General features: G+C 42.3%; 1 protein-coding gene and 1 long non-coding RNA gene across 3 annotated transcripts in view; one reads left to right on the top strand and one right to left on the bottom strand.

Moving 5' to 3' along the window:
• LOC150044871 (uncharacterized) overlaps positions 1-3122 on the bottom strand; it is a 58018-nt gene extending 54896 nt beyond the window's left edge. For both annotated transcript variants that reach the window (XR_016533115.1, XR_016533114.1), the window contains exon 1: positions 3034-3122. This is a non-coding gene — a long non-coding RNA (uncharacterized LOC150044871). The remainder of the gene's footprint in view (positions 1-3033) is intronic.
• Positions 3123-3195: 73 nt separating this feature from the next.
• Positions 3196-7691, top strand: C29H5orf15 (chromosome 29 C5orf15 homolog). The gene is made up of 3 exons (XM_090320857.1): positions 3196-3374; positions 4552-5060; positions 6238-7691. Exons 1-3 carry the CDS (start codon positions 3239-3241, stop codon positions 6367-6369), a joined length of 777 nt encoding a protein of 258 aa, XP_090176983.1. The 5' UTR covers positions 3196-3238; the 3' UTR covers positions 6370-7691.
• The last annotated feature ends 8582 nt before the right edge of the window (positions 7692-16273 follow it).

Raw genomic sequence — 16273 nt, 5'->3', positions numbered from 1 at the left:
CATGACCAGAACATACACCTGTTAGGATTGTGATTTTTGTTTTATGTTAGTTGTAGGGCTTGAACTCAGATATGCTGTCCCTGAGCTTTTTTGCCTTTTGCAGGTCAGAAGCTCAAGCAGGTGTGTGGGCTTTCTTCAGGTTCTAAAAATGCTTGAAATTGGGTTGTCAAGTAGGTTTTGTTCTCATTAGTAAGATGCTCGACATCTTCTGCATGATTTAGCAGGAGTTAGTTCTTTTTTTGGTTGTAACATAAAAGTCCTTTTTTTCCTTGTCAACACCTGGGGACCGTTCTCTGGGCCTAGAGCCCACCAGAATTCCTTCTCATGTTATCTTTGTCTCTATATCACGAATATATAAACTTTTCTGTCCCTTAGACTTTAAATCTTTTCCAGGGAGAGCTCATCCTTTTTTGTTTTTCTTTTAATTTTCTATTATTTCTATTTTTTTCTTTCAATTTTTATTTATCTTATTGCTGGGATAATATATAGAGGGGTTACAGTTACATTTGTCATGTAATGGGTACATTACTTCTCAAACCTTGATATCCCTTTTCATGCTTTTGTCCCCCTCTTCCTCCACCACCCTAATTTTCAAGTTTTTATGTGCCAGTATTCAGAGCCTTATGCGCTCATTCAGCTTTCTTGCTCCCAGCTGGTGCTCCACCACTTGAACCATGCCTCTGGTCAAGGTTTTTTATTTTGCTAGTTAACTGCAGATGGAGTGGCAATTTAGATTTTTCTGTTTAGGCTGGCTTCAAACTGTTACCGGCCAGGTCTCAGCCTCCCAAGTATCTGGGATTACAGGCATGAGATATTACTCTGTTCCTTTTAATGGCTGACTTGATAGGTTAGGCCTTCTCTCTACTTCAAAGGATGATTTCCCTTCCAAAAAGTTAAGTACTTGGTGAGGTAACCTAATCAGGTATAAACCTCATCATACAACTTTCTACCAGTAGGTTATGGCCAGGGATAATTTTGGAGTTAGCTCCAAGGATTCAGATACATGCAAATCACATTTACATACAAGTTATATGTAAATTGTATTTACATATGTGTAGATTTGTTCATTTTAAATTAATGTTTCTGGTTTACATTGGGACAAATTGTAATTTTTTTTAATGACTTCAAGTGAATGTGGTGTGTGTGTGTGTGTGTAAGCTTACATCAATATACAATAGTCTCACTTAGAAATAACAGGAGGGGGAGGGGAAAGCAGGAAGAAAATATGGGAAGGGGTAACAATGTTCAAGAAGTAATGTACTCACTACTTATAAATGTATGGTGGCTTGTCATCCCAGTTATTTGGCGAGTATAAATAGGAATGCAGTCCAGGCTGGCTATTGAGACCCTATCTCAAAATCAAAAAGGGATAGGTGAATAGCTCAAGTGACAGCCTGTGTAGCAGGCTCAAGGTCCTGAGTTCAAACCCTAGTACTTTCCAAAGAAGAAAACAAGGATCAGATGTCCAGAAACTATGTCTCAGTGTTTGTCAATGTTGTCATCAGGCTTATAAGGACATGCAGCTGTTTTTAAAAGAATGTTAAAATTTGTCTAGGTTTTGGCACATAGTCATTGCTAGGTACATTGCTAGGTACTAGGTACAGTGTTAAATACTTTGACATGTATATAAGAGCCCTTTGAATATGTGAAAACATTTCACATACAAGTTCATTATTAAATGCCTATTGTATGCAGTGTGTTGGGATATCACTATGCAAAAACATCAGTTAAAATAATTGAGGCTAGGCCAGGAGTGTGACCTAGTGGTAAAGTGCTTGCCTAACATGCACAAAGCTCTGGGCCCCATTCCTTGGTACGACCTAACACAGAAAAAGCCGGAAGTGGTGCTGTGGCTCAAGTGGTAGAGCACTAGCCTTGAGAAAGCTCCCTGAGTTCAAGCCCCAGGACTGCCCCCCCCCCAAAAAAAAGAAAGCAAGTTTGTTATGAAGACAAATGGGCAAATCATCAAGGAAGAGGACTGCAGTGTGTTAAGTTTATAAGTTTTCTTCAATTCTGAAACAATCTCCAAACAAGTAGAAGACTGAAGAGGCTTAGTCATGAAAATGAATGGTGTTTTCTGCCTACTGACAGAAGACAAACTTCAAGGCACTTGGCAAGACTGTGTGCCTTGGCTAACCTGGAGCGTTGCAGTAAGGGCACTATTCTCTCAATGGGCTTGTGGCAGACTTCTGAAAAATGCAGTGAATGACTTCTTAGTTTTCTGAACAAGAGTCTGTGTTTCTGTGTTGTCTTGGGGCCAGATAAATGGTGTGGGGAAACCTGATTGGGAACACAGGCCCTTCTCTTTAGGGGCAGCTCAGTTGTCTTTGGGGGACACAAGCACTCTTCTGAGGAAATCACTGCACTGCTGTGGACACAGTAAATATGGGCTTTGTGCTACCTTGATTTCCTGAAAAACTGATGAACGGAAGCTGAGAGCTGTTTATGAAGGAAGCATTCACAGAACATACAGACCAGGGGCCGGGAGGTTGGCCTAGTGGTTAAAGTGCTTGCCTAGCATGCATGAAGACCCGGGTTCGATTCCTCGGTACCACATACATAGAAAAAAGCCAGAAGTGGTGCTGAGGCTCAAGTGGTAGAGCTCTAGCCTTGAGAAAGTCCAAGGACAGTGCTCAGGCCCTGAGCTCAAGCCCAGGACTGGCAAAAAAAGAAAAGAAAAGAAAAAAAAAAGAACATACAGACCAAAGCATTGTGTCAGGGCCCTAAGTAAACTTCTTGGAAGTTTCTAAATTTCTGTATACCAAGGGCTTACAAACTTTAATTATAAATGTATAACTAAGCCACATAAACCGTACACAACTAAAAATATAATATTAATTATACACATACAACTACATAACATATGCGCTTGCCATCTTATATAACGTATACTCGACACTGTAATCTGCCTCACAAGCAAGTAAACTGCATACGCTTGGCGTTCATTCACCATTGTTCCCCAAAGGTGATGAAGTAAATATTTGTCGCAATAATAAATATGATTATAGATAGTGACATTTTCCTTTCTTTTACCTTTTGTAGGGGAAGGGGGCGCTGCGTTTCCCAGTAACCTCCCAATGAGAGGCAAAAAGGCGCCCTTTCCGCGACGCCACCACCAGCCCTTGACAGAAAACGTCATCACGCTGGGACGTAAGGCGGCTCCGGCGCGGCCCCTGACGCATATCCGGCGTCATGACGTACAACCTAGCAACAGCGCAGGTTCCCGGCTGATTCCGTTATGGCGGCTGCCGCCCTGGGGAAGATGAGAGCGGCCGTGCCAGCGCACTTACTGCTGGGGCTGGGCATCCGCGTTTCCGGCGGGCTGGCGAGGCCGCTCGTCCTGGCGCTTCTGTTTGCTTCTGCCGTGTCTGCTGGTAAAGGGAACGCGGCTGCCCGAGGGGCGCGGGGTCGGGAGACAGGCCGGGCCGGGGGAAGACGCTTCCGGGTGTCCCGAGCGGACCGAGCCTCGTCTCGTGGAGGCCGGGGAGGGGTCCGAGACGGTGGGGGTTTTCCCCAGGGTCTTGAGAAGCCAGGTTGGGAAATGCAGGGACCAGAATGCGGGGAAGGGGGGAGCGGTGGTGGCGTCCCGAGCCCTCTTAATTTATTTTTATTTTATGTATTGTTTATTTTTTATTTTGCCTGTCCCGGGGCTTGAACTCAGGGCCTGGGCACTTAACTTACCTCGGACACTGCTTGCTCAAAGCACCCTGCCACTTGAGCCACAGCACCACTTCCGGCTGAGTACGTGGTACCTATAATCCTAGGTACTCAGGAGGCTGAGATCTGAAGATCATAGTTAAAAGCCAGCCTGGGCAGGAAGGTCTGTGAGCCTTATCTTCACTTTTTTTTATTTTTATTTATTTATTTTTTTTTGCCTGAGCACTGTCCTTGGGGTTTCTCAAGGCTAGAGCTCTAGCACTTGAGCCACAGCACCACCTCTGGCTTTTTTTTTCTGTGAATGTGGTACCAAGGAATCGAACCTGGGTCTTCATGCATGCTAGGCAAGCACTCTGCCCCTCTCCAATTATTTTTTTCAGACAAAATTTTAAGTTCACATAAAAACAAATGTACAAAGAGTGTGTCTGTATATGCACTTAAAAGTTTGCCATAGATCTCATCCTCTTGAGTAGCTAGGATTACAGTGTGAGCCACTTGTTCCTGTTCTGATTTTTTTTTTTTTTTTTTTTGGTAATTTTTGGTCTGTTGTGGGGCTTGAACTCCACCTGGGCGCTGTCCCTGAGCTCTTGAGCTCAAAGCTACAGCTGACCGACCAATGCCCAGCTCTGATTTTAATTTTTATGTACCTAACTGCTAATCTTTTCATGTACTTCAATAAATCTGCTGTGCTGAATAGGTAAAATAAGTAGAAAATAAGAAATACAACAGATGGCCATTGAGATTTAACTACTTAGGAGAAAGTTATAGACTAGCTATTAGCCAAGAGAAATGCATAGTGAAAAGGGGTAAGGAAGCTTTTTGCTTAGTGGAATTAAATATAATATAATAATGTTTTTCTTCATATAACGTTTTTCTTCATTTCCTCTATATTAGATACAACTGGCCAAATTGTACAAAATACAGATGCTTCTTTAAATGTGGTTGTTTCACCACAGGAAAACCAAACCAAACCTTCTGTTTTTCAAATCAGTACCACTCTCGCTCCCCCAACTAGCACGGGGAAAAGTAAAGGAACATCTGTGGCTCCCCGTCCCTCACCTACCACCTCGGTGTCCCTAGAGGAGGCTGAGAACAATGAAGATCCTAGCATGGAAGAGGAGGATCTTCTCACACTGAACAGTTCTCCATCCACAGCCAAAGACTCTCTGGACAATGGAGATTATGGAGAACCAGACTATGACTGGACCACTAGCCCTAGGGACGATGAGCCTGATGAGACTTTGGAAGAAAACAGGAGTTATATGGAAATTGAGCAGTCAGTGAAATCTTTTAAGGCCCCGTCCTCAGAAGTAGAAGAGGAAGATAGCCACTTCTTTTTTCACCTTATTATTTTTGCTTTTTGTATTGCTGTTGTTTATGTTACATATCACAACAAAAGGAAGGTAAGTTTGAGAATTTTTTTTTCCTGCCAGTCTTGGGGCTTGAATTCAGGGCCTGGGCACTGTCCCTGACCTTCTTTGTGTTCAAGGCTAACATTTTACCACTTGAGCCACAGTGCCACTTCCAGCTTCTTCTGGTTATGTTGTACTGAGGATTGGAACTCAGGGCTTCATGGCAGGTTGTGCTCTACCACTAAGTGACATTCCCAGCTTTAGTTTGAGACTTTTAAGTCCCTCTAGTTTTATTATATGAGTTATTTTCAAATTATTTTTTTAGTCAAGTTAAAAGTGGTGGTAAAAGGTTGGGGTATTTAGAAAATAAAATTTAGGCTGAATATGCTGGTATACACTAGCATTCAGGAGTTTGTGGCAGGAGGATCATGTTTGAGTCCAGTTTAGTGAGTTCCAGGTCCTTAATGAGACCCAGTTTCAAGAAAAAGGAGGGGGAAAAATTAAAAGAAAAAAAACAGTCAGCTATTCATTACTATCTAGAGCATTATTAGCATTTAGTGTGTTTCTGTTTCTAGTCTATATATGTGTACATGTTATAACTTTTAGATTTTGTGTGTGTGTGTGTGTGTGTGTGTGCGTGCGCGCGCGCGCCCAGTACTGGGGCTTGAACTCAGGTCTTGATGCTCTCCTTTGGCTTTTTCTTTCAAGGCTGATGTCACATCCCTACTTCTGATTTTAATTTTGCTGGTTTGTTGGGGATGAGAGTCTCAGAGTTTTCAGCCCAGGCTTGGCTTTGAACTTTCTCAGTTTTCAGCTTCTTGAGTAGCTAGGATTATAGGTGAGAGCTACTAGTGCCTGGTTTCCTATCTCATGTTTACTTATTTACTTATTGGCAGTCATGGGGCTTGAACCCTGAGCCTAAGCACTTCAGCTCAAGGATAGTACTCTACTGTTTTGAGTCACAGCACCATTTCTGGTTTTCTGGTGGTTAATTGGAGATAAGAGTCTTATGGACTTTAGTACCTGGGCTGGCTTTGAACCTCCATCCTCAGATCTTAGCCTCCTGAGTAGCTAGGATTACATGTGTGAGCCACTGGCACCTGGCAACAACATATTTTTGATGCAACTTTGTGTGTGTGTGAGTTTGTGAGAAAGAGAGAACTTGCTTGAAAAGTTTTAATATATCTTCTGTTTTCTCTTATGAATGTCTAATTTTGTTTTATTCCAGATTTTCCTTCTAGTTCAAAGCAGGAAATGGCGGGATGGCCTTTGTTCCAAAACAGTGGAATATCATCGCTTAGACCAGAATGTTAATGAGGCTATGCCCTCTCTAAAGATTACCAATGATTATATTTTTTAAAGCACTGTGATTTGAGTTTGCTTATTATGTCATTTTATTTGCTTGACTTTTTATATATGATATTGTGCAGATGTTTGCCATGGCATTTGGTACTTACACAAGAGGTAGATCTCTCTCTTTGCCTTGGTGCTTTGGAAATTAAGTGTCACAAACAAAGAGTATACTCTTTTGTATCTACACTTTTAGAGCTGAATTAATCAGGTGTCCAAAATATGAGTTAAGCATCATTTTATATTTACAGTTTTTATTATTTTCCATTTATTGTTCTCAAGCTAATACTACTTGTAAAACATCTCAAAAAATTTCTAACATATCTAATACTGATTTAGATTATTCTTTGCCATCCAAATGATATTTTTTTAAGCACTTCTTATTGGTCCCACACTGTAAGTAGAAGGGTATGATATGTGATAATGTGGTGCATTAACACTTGTTTTTCTCTCAAGAGAACTTCTCTAGATATTTTTAGGCAATTAAAACACGAGTTAAGATAGTGATCCTATTCAATCTGACCCCAGTTTTAGGCAACACATTAAGTATGTCAGAAACTCTGGCAAAAGAGAATATAGTTTGCAGTGAACATAAGATAAAATATCATATAGATATCAGCTTTTGGTTTGAGTTAAATTTAGAGGTAGAAAAGGTGATAAAGAACTAAATGTGTGAAGTTTAATTTTAGCAGTTCATTGTAGCACTGGTCCCAAGGTTTCAGGCAACAGGAAGAGTTTAAAGTTATATTTGTTCACTTTCTTATTGTATAATACGTTTGAATAAATCCTTTATGTCATCATTTAAATAATATATGCAGGTCTTTCAAACTAAAATTACTGGAGTCATTTGTATAAAGGGTATATATATATGTACATATATATGTATACACATAGTATATGTATGTATACATTGTATATACATATGTATGTGTGTATGTATGTATGTACAATGACCTTCCTATGCCCTGTCTTGTTTTATTCGTTATTTACAGCAACTGGAAATTATTTACTATATTTCATTTTAGCCTGTGTTTCTATCATAAAGAATTGATCAGTATATAAATATGTGGCTTGAATCCTGTTGTCATGGAAACCTAATCTTTACCGTGTGCTAACCAAAGCCCAGGGGAGCCAGTGGTCACATGCTTTGGGTAGAGCTGGAGTTGCAGTGCCATCCATCCTGCTCTCCAGTGGACAGCTGACTCTCAATAAGGGAAGCACAATGGATATACACCTGAACTGTTTTATTGCAGCGTTTTTTTCGTATCTGAAATTGTATTATTTAATATTTTGAATAAGGTTTTAAAAAATAAATTGTAAAGGTCCAAATCAGTGCTTTTACAAGGGTGTTTCATTTCACTGGTAACATGTAGTAGGAACAGCACAGTCCTGCATCTGGAAAGTGAGCCTGAATAGCTTACAGTCTCTGTCAGCTGCAGAACTCTGCCTGCAAGGAATGCCATTTCCAGTGTAGCAACTTTTCTTAGGCTCACTGCTGGGTGCTGACATATATTGACACTTCAGCAATGTAGGAAGGGAAAGAAAACTGGCTGATCATTGTGCTCTTTCCAGCATCGTAGGCTCCCTTTTTCTGGAAGGCTGCCTCTGCTTGCAGGACCATTTCTTAGTGTACCTAGGGCTCTCCAGTATTGTATTTGACATGGTACAGTCTGCTCTGAAAGTTCCATTGCTGTTATCCAGTGGCTTTATGCTTGGAACATCATGTCGTATATTGATTGGAAATGCTGGATGGGAGGGATTTAGAACCTATGTGAGATGACAGCACTGAGGCATCTTACTCATTTATCTGTGATCTGCTTCCATTTTCAAGACCGGCTATCTGGATAGAGCAGTCCTCAGTGTGTGCCTGATGGTATATTGGGCCTCCCCATAACTTCTGTTTCTGGGTATTAGCTGAAAAGGTTTATTGAAACTTGAAAAGCAGACAAATAAATGTTTAAGATTTGCCAAGGCAGGCAGGCAAGCTGGCTGTCTTGACTGGAATTTCTTGCATTTAGGAATTAAGTCATGAAAGGCTCTTTTGTGGAAAGTGTGAATTGCCCCATAGAGTATGTTGAAGGCAGGGTGTGGCCTTTTTTTCCTCCTGCCTTCCAACTTGGTACTGCCTAGCATCTTTCAGACTCTCTTTAGAGTATTTATTTTGCCTCTCCTGGGGCTTAAACTCAGCCACGGCACAGTCCCTCAGCCCAGGGACTAGGCTCAAGGCTACCACTCGAGCCTTTGAGCCACAACTCTACTTCCAGCTTTTTCTGTGTAGTTTTTTGGAGATAAAGAGTCTCAGATTTTTTTCTGCCTGTGCTGGCTTTGAACCATGATTCTCAGATTTCAGCTTCCTAAGTAGGATTATAATGTGAGCTACTGGCACAAGTTTGATAAAGTATTTGAGAAACTAGATATAGTGAGAACTAAAGTAGCCTTAGCTCTGCACAGGATCACACTTCTGGCATATAGTCCCAAAATTGATGCTCTAGATAGATCTACCCAGGATGGCTTTGAGCTGTGATCCTCACATCTCAGCCTCCTGAGTAGCTGGTTAAATTAAAAAAAAATATTATGAGTCAGCTAACAAATACATTTCCTTTTGTACTGTATCTTGTTTCCTCATTCACTCCCAGTCCCTCCCATCTCTGCTCATCAGTTGTATAGTTCATTTTCATCAACATCCAGGGAGCTTAAACTCAGCCTAGGCACTGTCCCTGAGCTCTTCAGCTCAAGGCTACTGCTCTACCCTTGAGCCAAGCCCCACTTCCCATTTTCTAGAAGTTAATTGGAAGTAAGAGTCTCAGGTCCTTTTGTGCTTGGGGTGGCTTTGAACCCTGATCATCAGATCTCGGCCTTCAAGGAGGTAGGATTACAGGCATGAGCCACTGCACTGGCCTTGCTGCTGTTCTTTTTAATCATATTCTTAACAGTCAGATTTGTGACTTTGGCTGAAGCTAGATCAAATCTTCTGTTTCCCTTTTGTTAGGGGTCAGAGTGGGAGGGAGAACTTAATCAAAAACTGCTATGAATCTCCATGGCATTTGAAGGAATGTGGGGAAAAAATGATTTAGGATTAAATGATGAAAGGCACATAGATATGTGGCTCAGGAAGACTGCAAAGAAAAGGAACAACAGAAGTTTATTAAAGGGGAAAGAGGACATAATTGCCTGCCTTAGAGCAGGGTGACTTTCTTCTTTGGGCTCTGAATATTCTAAGAGACTATATTTAGAAAAGCCAGACTTAGGGAGGTCATTGAGCAGCACAAGGCAGGAAAGAGGACAGAGAAAATGAGCCAAGAGTTTGTACCACCAGCCCCAGATCTCCTAGGAAAAAGAAGAGGACCTGGTGACAGATCAGCAGACCTAGCTGTGGGGCAAATCCCTATCTGAAAGCATCAGATCTCAGTGTGGGGATTTGGTAGGTCAATGACGTCTCCATGACAGACCAGCCTATCATGAAGACATTTCCCATGTCTTGGCAAGTTGGAGCTAGATGCCAGCTTGTGTGAGGGCATCTTGTTTGAGGCAGACCTACTTCCAGGCATCAGGTTTCATTAGCAGCTAGCTAGGTTCTTTTTGTTGTTGGTGGTGGTGGTGGTAGGGCTTGAACTCAGGGCCTGAATGTTGTCCCTGAGCTTTGAGACACAGTGTCATTTCTGGTTTTCTGTTGGTTAACTGGAGATAAGCGTTTCATGGACTTCCTTGCTTTGGCAGGCTTTGAACCGTGATGCTTAGATTTCAGCTTCCTGAGTAGCTAGGATTACAGGTATGAGCCACAGGTGCCAACTCAAACCAGGTCCCTAAGAATGAGATAGCACTGGGGCCTTGAAAACCAAAAAACAATCAGCAATCAGCTGATCTGCAGCACCAGACAGTGTCCACATAGCTCATGTCCATCATTGGTGACCTGGACTGGGAGAGTTGGCCAGTTCCTCAGTGAAAGCCTTGGGCCAACCATTGTTTCTAAGTACAAATGATTAGCCTCTGCTGGTTGAGAGCTCTGATTAGTCATAGGTCAGTATACATTGGTTACTGGCAGGCAAACTCAGACCCCAGCCACTGGCTGCCCCCACCCAACATCTTCCTTCTGTGGGGGCCATTTCAGAAAATACAGCATCAGTGGTAGTTAGCTAGGATCAGCTTACACTGATTGGGTTGCATACAGCTTGAAGCCAGATAGGCTTTGGGATTGAACTACAACCCTGATATTTGAAGGCTAGAGAAAGGTTTAGGGACTTCTGGATTACCCAACCACTAGAGGTGGCAGAGATGCCAAAGGCAGCAGCATGCAGGGTCACACAGGAGAGAAGCCATAAGAAGCAGTTAGGATCCTGAAAGGAGTTGCGTGGCTGCTGTCTGTAGCATTCACCCTCACAAGCAAGGAGAGAATTACATTGGCACCACCTGATAAAATGGTGCTTTGGGCCTGTGATCTGTGTAGATACATTCCAGCCTGTGTTACTTTATTGGTTTGACTTTGATTTTGTTTATTTATTTTTTTTTTTGCCAGTCCCAGGGCTTGAACTCAGGGCCTGAACACTCACTGTCTTTGGGTTTTCTCAAGGCTAGAGCTCTACCACTTGAGCCTCAGCACCACTTCGGGCTTTTCCTGTGTCTGTGGTACAAAGGAATCAAACCTGGGTCCTTGTGCATGCTGGGCAAGCACTCTACCACTAGGCCAAACTCCTGGCTGATTTGTTTACATTTAACCACATGGATTTTTTTCTGTATATCTTTTTAGTTTTGATTTGTATTATACACTGTTATTTCCATTTACTATTCAGTCCTGCTCCATCTTTGCTGTTCCTTGATGCTATTATATTTAAACTCCTGCCTTTCAGCATTCAATTTTAACACATATTTTCACCCCCTTTCTAGAGCCCTTTTCAATTTATATTTAAATTCTATCTATAAGCAGAACTGTTCTCTTATTACTTCCTTCTGCACCTGTTCCCTCATCTCTTATCATTCATCATTGTCTACATTCTTGTTAACTAGATTGCTGGAATGCCATTCCTTTTTCCTGCATTTTGTTATAGTTATTTTGTTATAGCCCTTTTTGTTTAGTAGTTTACTTTTCTTTTGTTTTTTTTTTTTTTTTGCCAGTCCTGGAGCTTGGACTCAGAGCCTGAGCACTGCCCTTGGACTTTCTCAACACTAGAGCTCTACCTCTTGAGCCACAGCACCACTTGAGCCACAGCACCACTTCTGGCTTTTTTTCCCCTATGTATGCGGTACAGAGGAATCAAACCTGGGTCTTCAAGCATGCTAGGCAAGCATTCTACCACTAGGCCAAACTCCTGGCCTCGGATATGTGAATTAATTTGTCTTTTTTTTTTTTTTTTTGCCAGTCCTGGGCTTGAGCTCAGGGCCTGAGCACTGTCCTTGGACTTTCTCAAGGCTAGCACTCTACCACTTGAGCCTCAGCACCACTTCCAGCTTTTTTCTACGTATGTGGTACTGAGGAATTGAACTGGGTCTTCATGCATGCTAGGTAAGCACTTTAACCACTAGGCCAAACTCCCGGCCCCAATTTGTCTTAATTTTATCTTTCCTTTTTTTTTTTTTTTTTGGTGGGTCATGGGGCTTGAACTCTGGGTTTGGGTGTGTTTCCTGAGCTCTTCAGCTCAAGACTAACACTCTACCACTTGAGCCATAGCTCAAATTTTCTGCTGGTTCATGGACTTTTCCTGCCCAGGCTGGCTTTAAACCATGATCCTGAGTAGCTAGGATTACAGTTATGAACCACTGGTGCCCAGCCTAGTTTATTTTTAAAATGTGCTGTTAACCCTTTTCTAGGTCAATAAGTTAGATGAAAGCTATAAAACTTTGTTACATATAATATTAAAGTTGGGCTCTGGTGACTGTATAACTATAGTTCTTCAAAACCAGTGGGGGAAGAATTCAACATTTTGTTAGGATGTGTTTCTCTGGACTGGTTACTGTGAAGCAAGGTATGGTGTGTGGCCCCAATCAGTCTTTAGAAAGAAAATCTTTTTTTTTTTTTTTGCCAGCCTTGGGCTTGAACTCAGGGCCTGAGCACTGTCCTTGGATTTTCTCAAGGCTAGATCTCTACCACTTGAACCTCAGCACCACTTCCAGCTTTTTTCTATGTATATGGTACCGAAGAATTGAATCCTGGTCTTTGTGCAAGCTAGGCAAGCACCACAAGGCCAAACTTCCGGCCCCATAAAATATCCTTTTTTTTCTTTTTGCCAGTTGTTGAGCTCAGGGCCTGGCACTGTTCCTGAGCTATTTTGCCTAAGGCTTACAGTTTACCACTTGAGACACAGCTCTACTTTTTACTTTTTGGTGGTGAATTGGAGATAAAAGGCTCATGGACTTTCCTGCCTGGGCTAGTTTTGAATCATGGACCTCAGATCTCAGCCTTTTGAGTAGCTAGGATTACAGACATGAGCCACTAGTGCTTGGCTTAAATCGTTGAGTGAGTGAGAGAGAGATGGGGGGGGGGGGGAGGAAGGGAGGGGGAGGGGATATGTTTAGGATTTTCTTTGTCATACTCTTCATTAGGAAATTGCTATAATTAGGTTCTCATTTTGTCCTTGGATTATAAAAATAGGAAGTGTTCCTTCCTTTTCTGAATTTATGAAACAGGGTGAGCTGGTGCATGTCAGTAATCCCAGCTACTCGGGAGGTAGAGGCAGGATGATCACATGTTGTAGGCTGGCCAGGGCAAAGTTATGAAGACTCTACAAATAGACTTGACTGACAGACATGACAAGTGGTAAAGGGTTTGCTTACTGCAGGCCATTTCCTGGGTTTGATGCCCAGTGCTTTTTAAAAAAATTTTTTCCCCCTTAAAGGTGTGTTTTTTAGAAAATCACTCATGAAATTTTTCTGTCTTCTTGTTTTCAGTTTTGTTAGAGGGTGGTTTATTCTCTCCCAGCCCCCTATCTCTCTCTCTCTCTTTGTTTCTCTCTCTGTCTCTCTCTCTTTTAAAGCAGTGTTTAAATACAGCATAGGCTAGTTTTAAATTAATCTGCCTACCTTGAGAGCTGAGGTTACAGATTTGTCACTACACCTTGCCTAGTTGCACTTTAAAAACAAATTTTGGGGGGGCCAGGAGTGTAGCCTAGTGTAGAGTGCTCGGGTAGCAGTCATGAAAGCCTGGGTTCTCTGTACCATATATACAGAAAAGGCTGGAAGAAGCACTATGGCTCAAGGGCAGAGCACTAGCCTTGAGCAAAAAGTGTCCAAGGACAGTGCGCAGGTCCTGAGTTGAAGCCCCAGGACTGGCCAAAAACAAAAAACAAATTTTGTTTGAGAATAATTTTAGATTTAACAGAAACTTTCCAAGTAGTAAACAGTTTCCCAGTTTTTCTCCTCAATCCCCAGCACATAACCACTAGTACGTTGTTATTACTTAAATCTCAGTCTTTATTTCACCAATTATTGTGCAACTAATACCACTATTTCAAAACTTTCACATTTGAAACAACCCAGAATCATTGATCAACAACTTTCCCAACACTCTACTGCTGAACACTTTCAATCTACTTTGTTTCAATAAATTGGTTTCCTTCAATACATTTCACATAAATGGTGTGAAAATGATCTGTTGTGACCATGTTATATATATATGTGTTTCATTTCTTTTGTATGTAGACATTTTATTTCATCTGTTGACTGTTTCCACTTGTTGACTGTTTCAAGTATTAGTGAACTTGGCGTTAGGTTACAATTCTTGTTTGCAATTCATTTGCATACACATAAAGTCATGATATAGCCAGGAAGCAGCGCAGTACTGAAAGAGCAGCCCAGGGCTGGGAGTGTGGTCTAGTGGTAAGAATGTTTGCCTAGCATGCATGAAACCCTGGTTTGACTTTTTTGGCATCACATATACAGAAAAAGCTGGAAGTGGTGCTGTGTGTCTCAAGGGGTAGAGTGCTAGCCTTGAGAAAGCTCAAGGATAGTGCCCAGGCCCTGAGTTCAAGCCCAGGACTAGCAAAAAAAAAAAAAAAAAAAACCAGTCCACTCATTGCAAATGAAGTAGACATAGAATCTGCATAACCAACATGTGTTAAAGAGACAGCTCACCACATCTCTCTGGTGATAAAATTGGTCAGCAAGGTAGTGAATAGAACACATCTGCCAACTGTAGAAGACAAGGCTCTCAGTCTCTCCTTTCTGTGGGTTTTTAGTATTATTTTCCTCCTGTTTTTAAATGTTTATGAGTTTTACTTTAGCTTGTTCCCACCGTGACCTATGTAGTTAGTACATGGATGACAGCACAGCATTGCTTTTTTCCCAGCTCTTTTGGTGAGATCGTCAATCAGTATCACAAGGTGACGGTCAGAGACATGGTAGCTATGACCATATGAAAATGGCTTATCAGAGATCCACTGACACTCAAGTGTTAGTAAAAGTGCAGTGGCAGTTGCTCTAGTTGCACAGGAGGGAAGGTCGTCAAGACACTGCATAACCCATGCGTAATCGGAGGTCCAGGTAACCAGAGGGTCTGATTATATCTACTTGGCCTAGAATCTGGCTAGCACAGGAGACCACCCCACAGCAGAGGGGGCACTGTAATCACTTGGGTGAGGACAAGTTCAGTTTGTGATGCTGACATAGTTCCAGGGTGGTCGAGGTAGCTGACCAAATCTACTTGGTCCAGAACTGGTCACCTGGAGAGATCTTCTGGGTTCTGATAGTTTTGCTGCCTGTTTTTTGAACAGGTTCCTGAGGCCCTTCCTTTCATTTTATTGTCTGTCTTCAGAATTCATTGTATCTATCTCATTTAGTGAGCACTAGGACCCCGCAATCCTTGGCACAAGGACCATGGCACAGAATCACTGATTGCCCAAGCTGTTCTGATGAGTTCACCAGTCAATATCCCATGGTGAGGATCACCAGTCATGGGGTCATTGGCTTACCACAGAGTCACTGACACGCAAGTGGCAGCCAAAGGGCTGCAAAGGGTTAGATAGTCCACTCTGGTTGCAAACGAAGTAGATATCATAAAGAATCTGCAGCACCCACATTTGAGATGAGGGAAGTCCAGCCATGAGGGAGCTCGATGGAACAGGCCAGCAAGATAGACTTCTGTCACGAATCTATCACCCCTGGTTCCTGTTGCAGGACGAGACTCTTCTCTGTTTGGTTTGGGCTTCTGTGATTTTGATATTCATTCTTATTTTAATTTTCTTCCCTTCACTGTTAGGGTTAGGTTCTCAGGATGGTTGGTATATGGAAGGCAGCACAGCACTGCTCTTTGCCCCAGCTCCTCTTGTGAGGAGATAGATGCTCCCCAATCAATATCACATGGTGAGGGTGATGGCTATGGCAGCTTTGGCCATATGCAAACAACTTACAACCTACCAAGGAGTCACCGACACCCAGGTCGCAGTAAGTGTGCTGTGGAAGGAAGAGAAGCCGCTCTGGTTTGTAAGGGATATAAGCACCACTCACACATGGTGAAGGAATTCCAGGTTATCAGAGGGTCTGACCACATCTACCTGGTCTAGAAATTAGAGAGCAGGCAAGACCACTCACTGCCAATGGGATACCATGGCCACTTGTTTGAGGACAAGGTCTTGAAGGTTTTTTTTTTTTTTTGGTCAGTATCTTATTTGCTGTTTCTACTTTATTCCTTTTTATCTTAATTAGGGAACCCTGATTAGCAGCCCCAAGCAATTTCTTGTCTCGCTCCTCTGTGGAGGAGATGCTCACCAATCAATATCACATGGTGGCCTATCTTCAAAGGTACTTTTTGGGTGTGTAAAAGTAGCCTACCACTGGGTTTCTTGCTACCTTTGTGGCAATAAAAGTCCTAGAGAAGGGAGAGCAGCCCGCTCTGGTCGTAAATGAGGCTGATATCATAAAGAATCTGTATCACCCATACTTGGGATGGCGGAGTACAGTCATCGAGGCAGCTGACCACATCTACCTGG

This window comes from Megascapheus bottae, chromosome 29 (assembly GCF_031878675.1).
Source record: "Megascapheus bottae isolate mThoBot1 chromosome 29, mThoBot2.hap1, whole genome shotgun sequence".
Taxonomy (NCBI): Eukaryota; Metazoa; Chordata; class Mammalia; order Rodentia; family Geomyidae; genus Megascapheus; species Megascapheus bottae.
The sequence above is the reverse complement of the archived record's forward strand: the minus strand, read 5'-3'. Positions and strand labels throughout refer to the sequence as shown.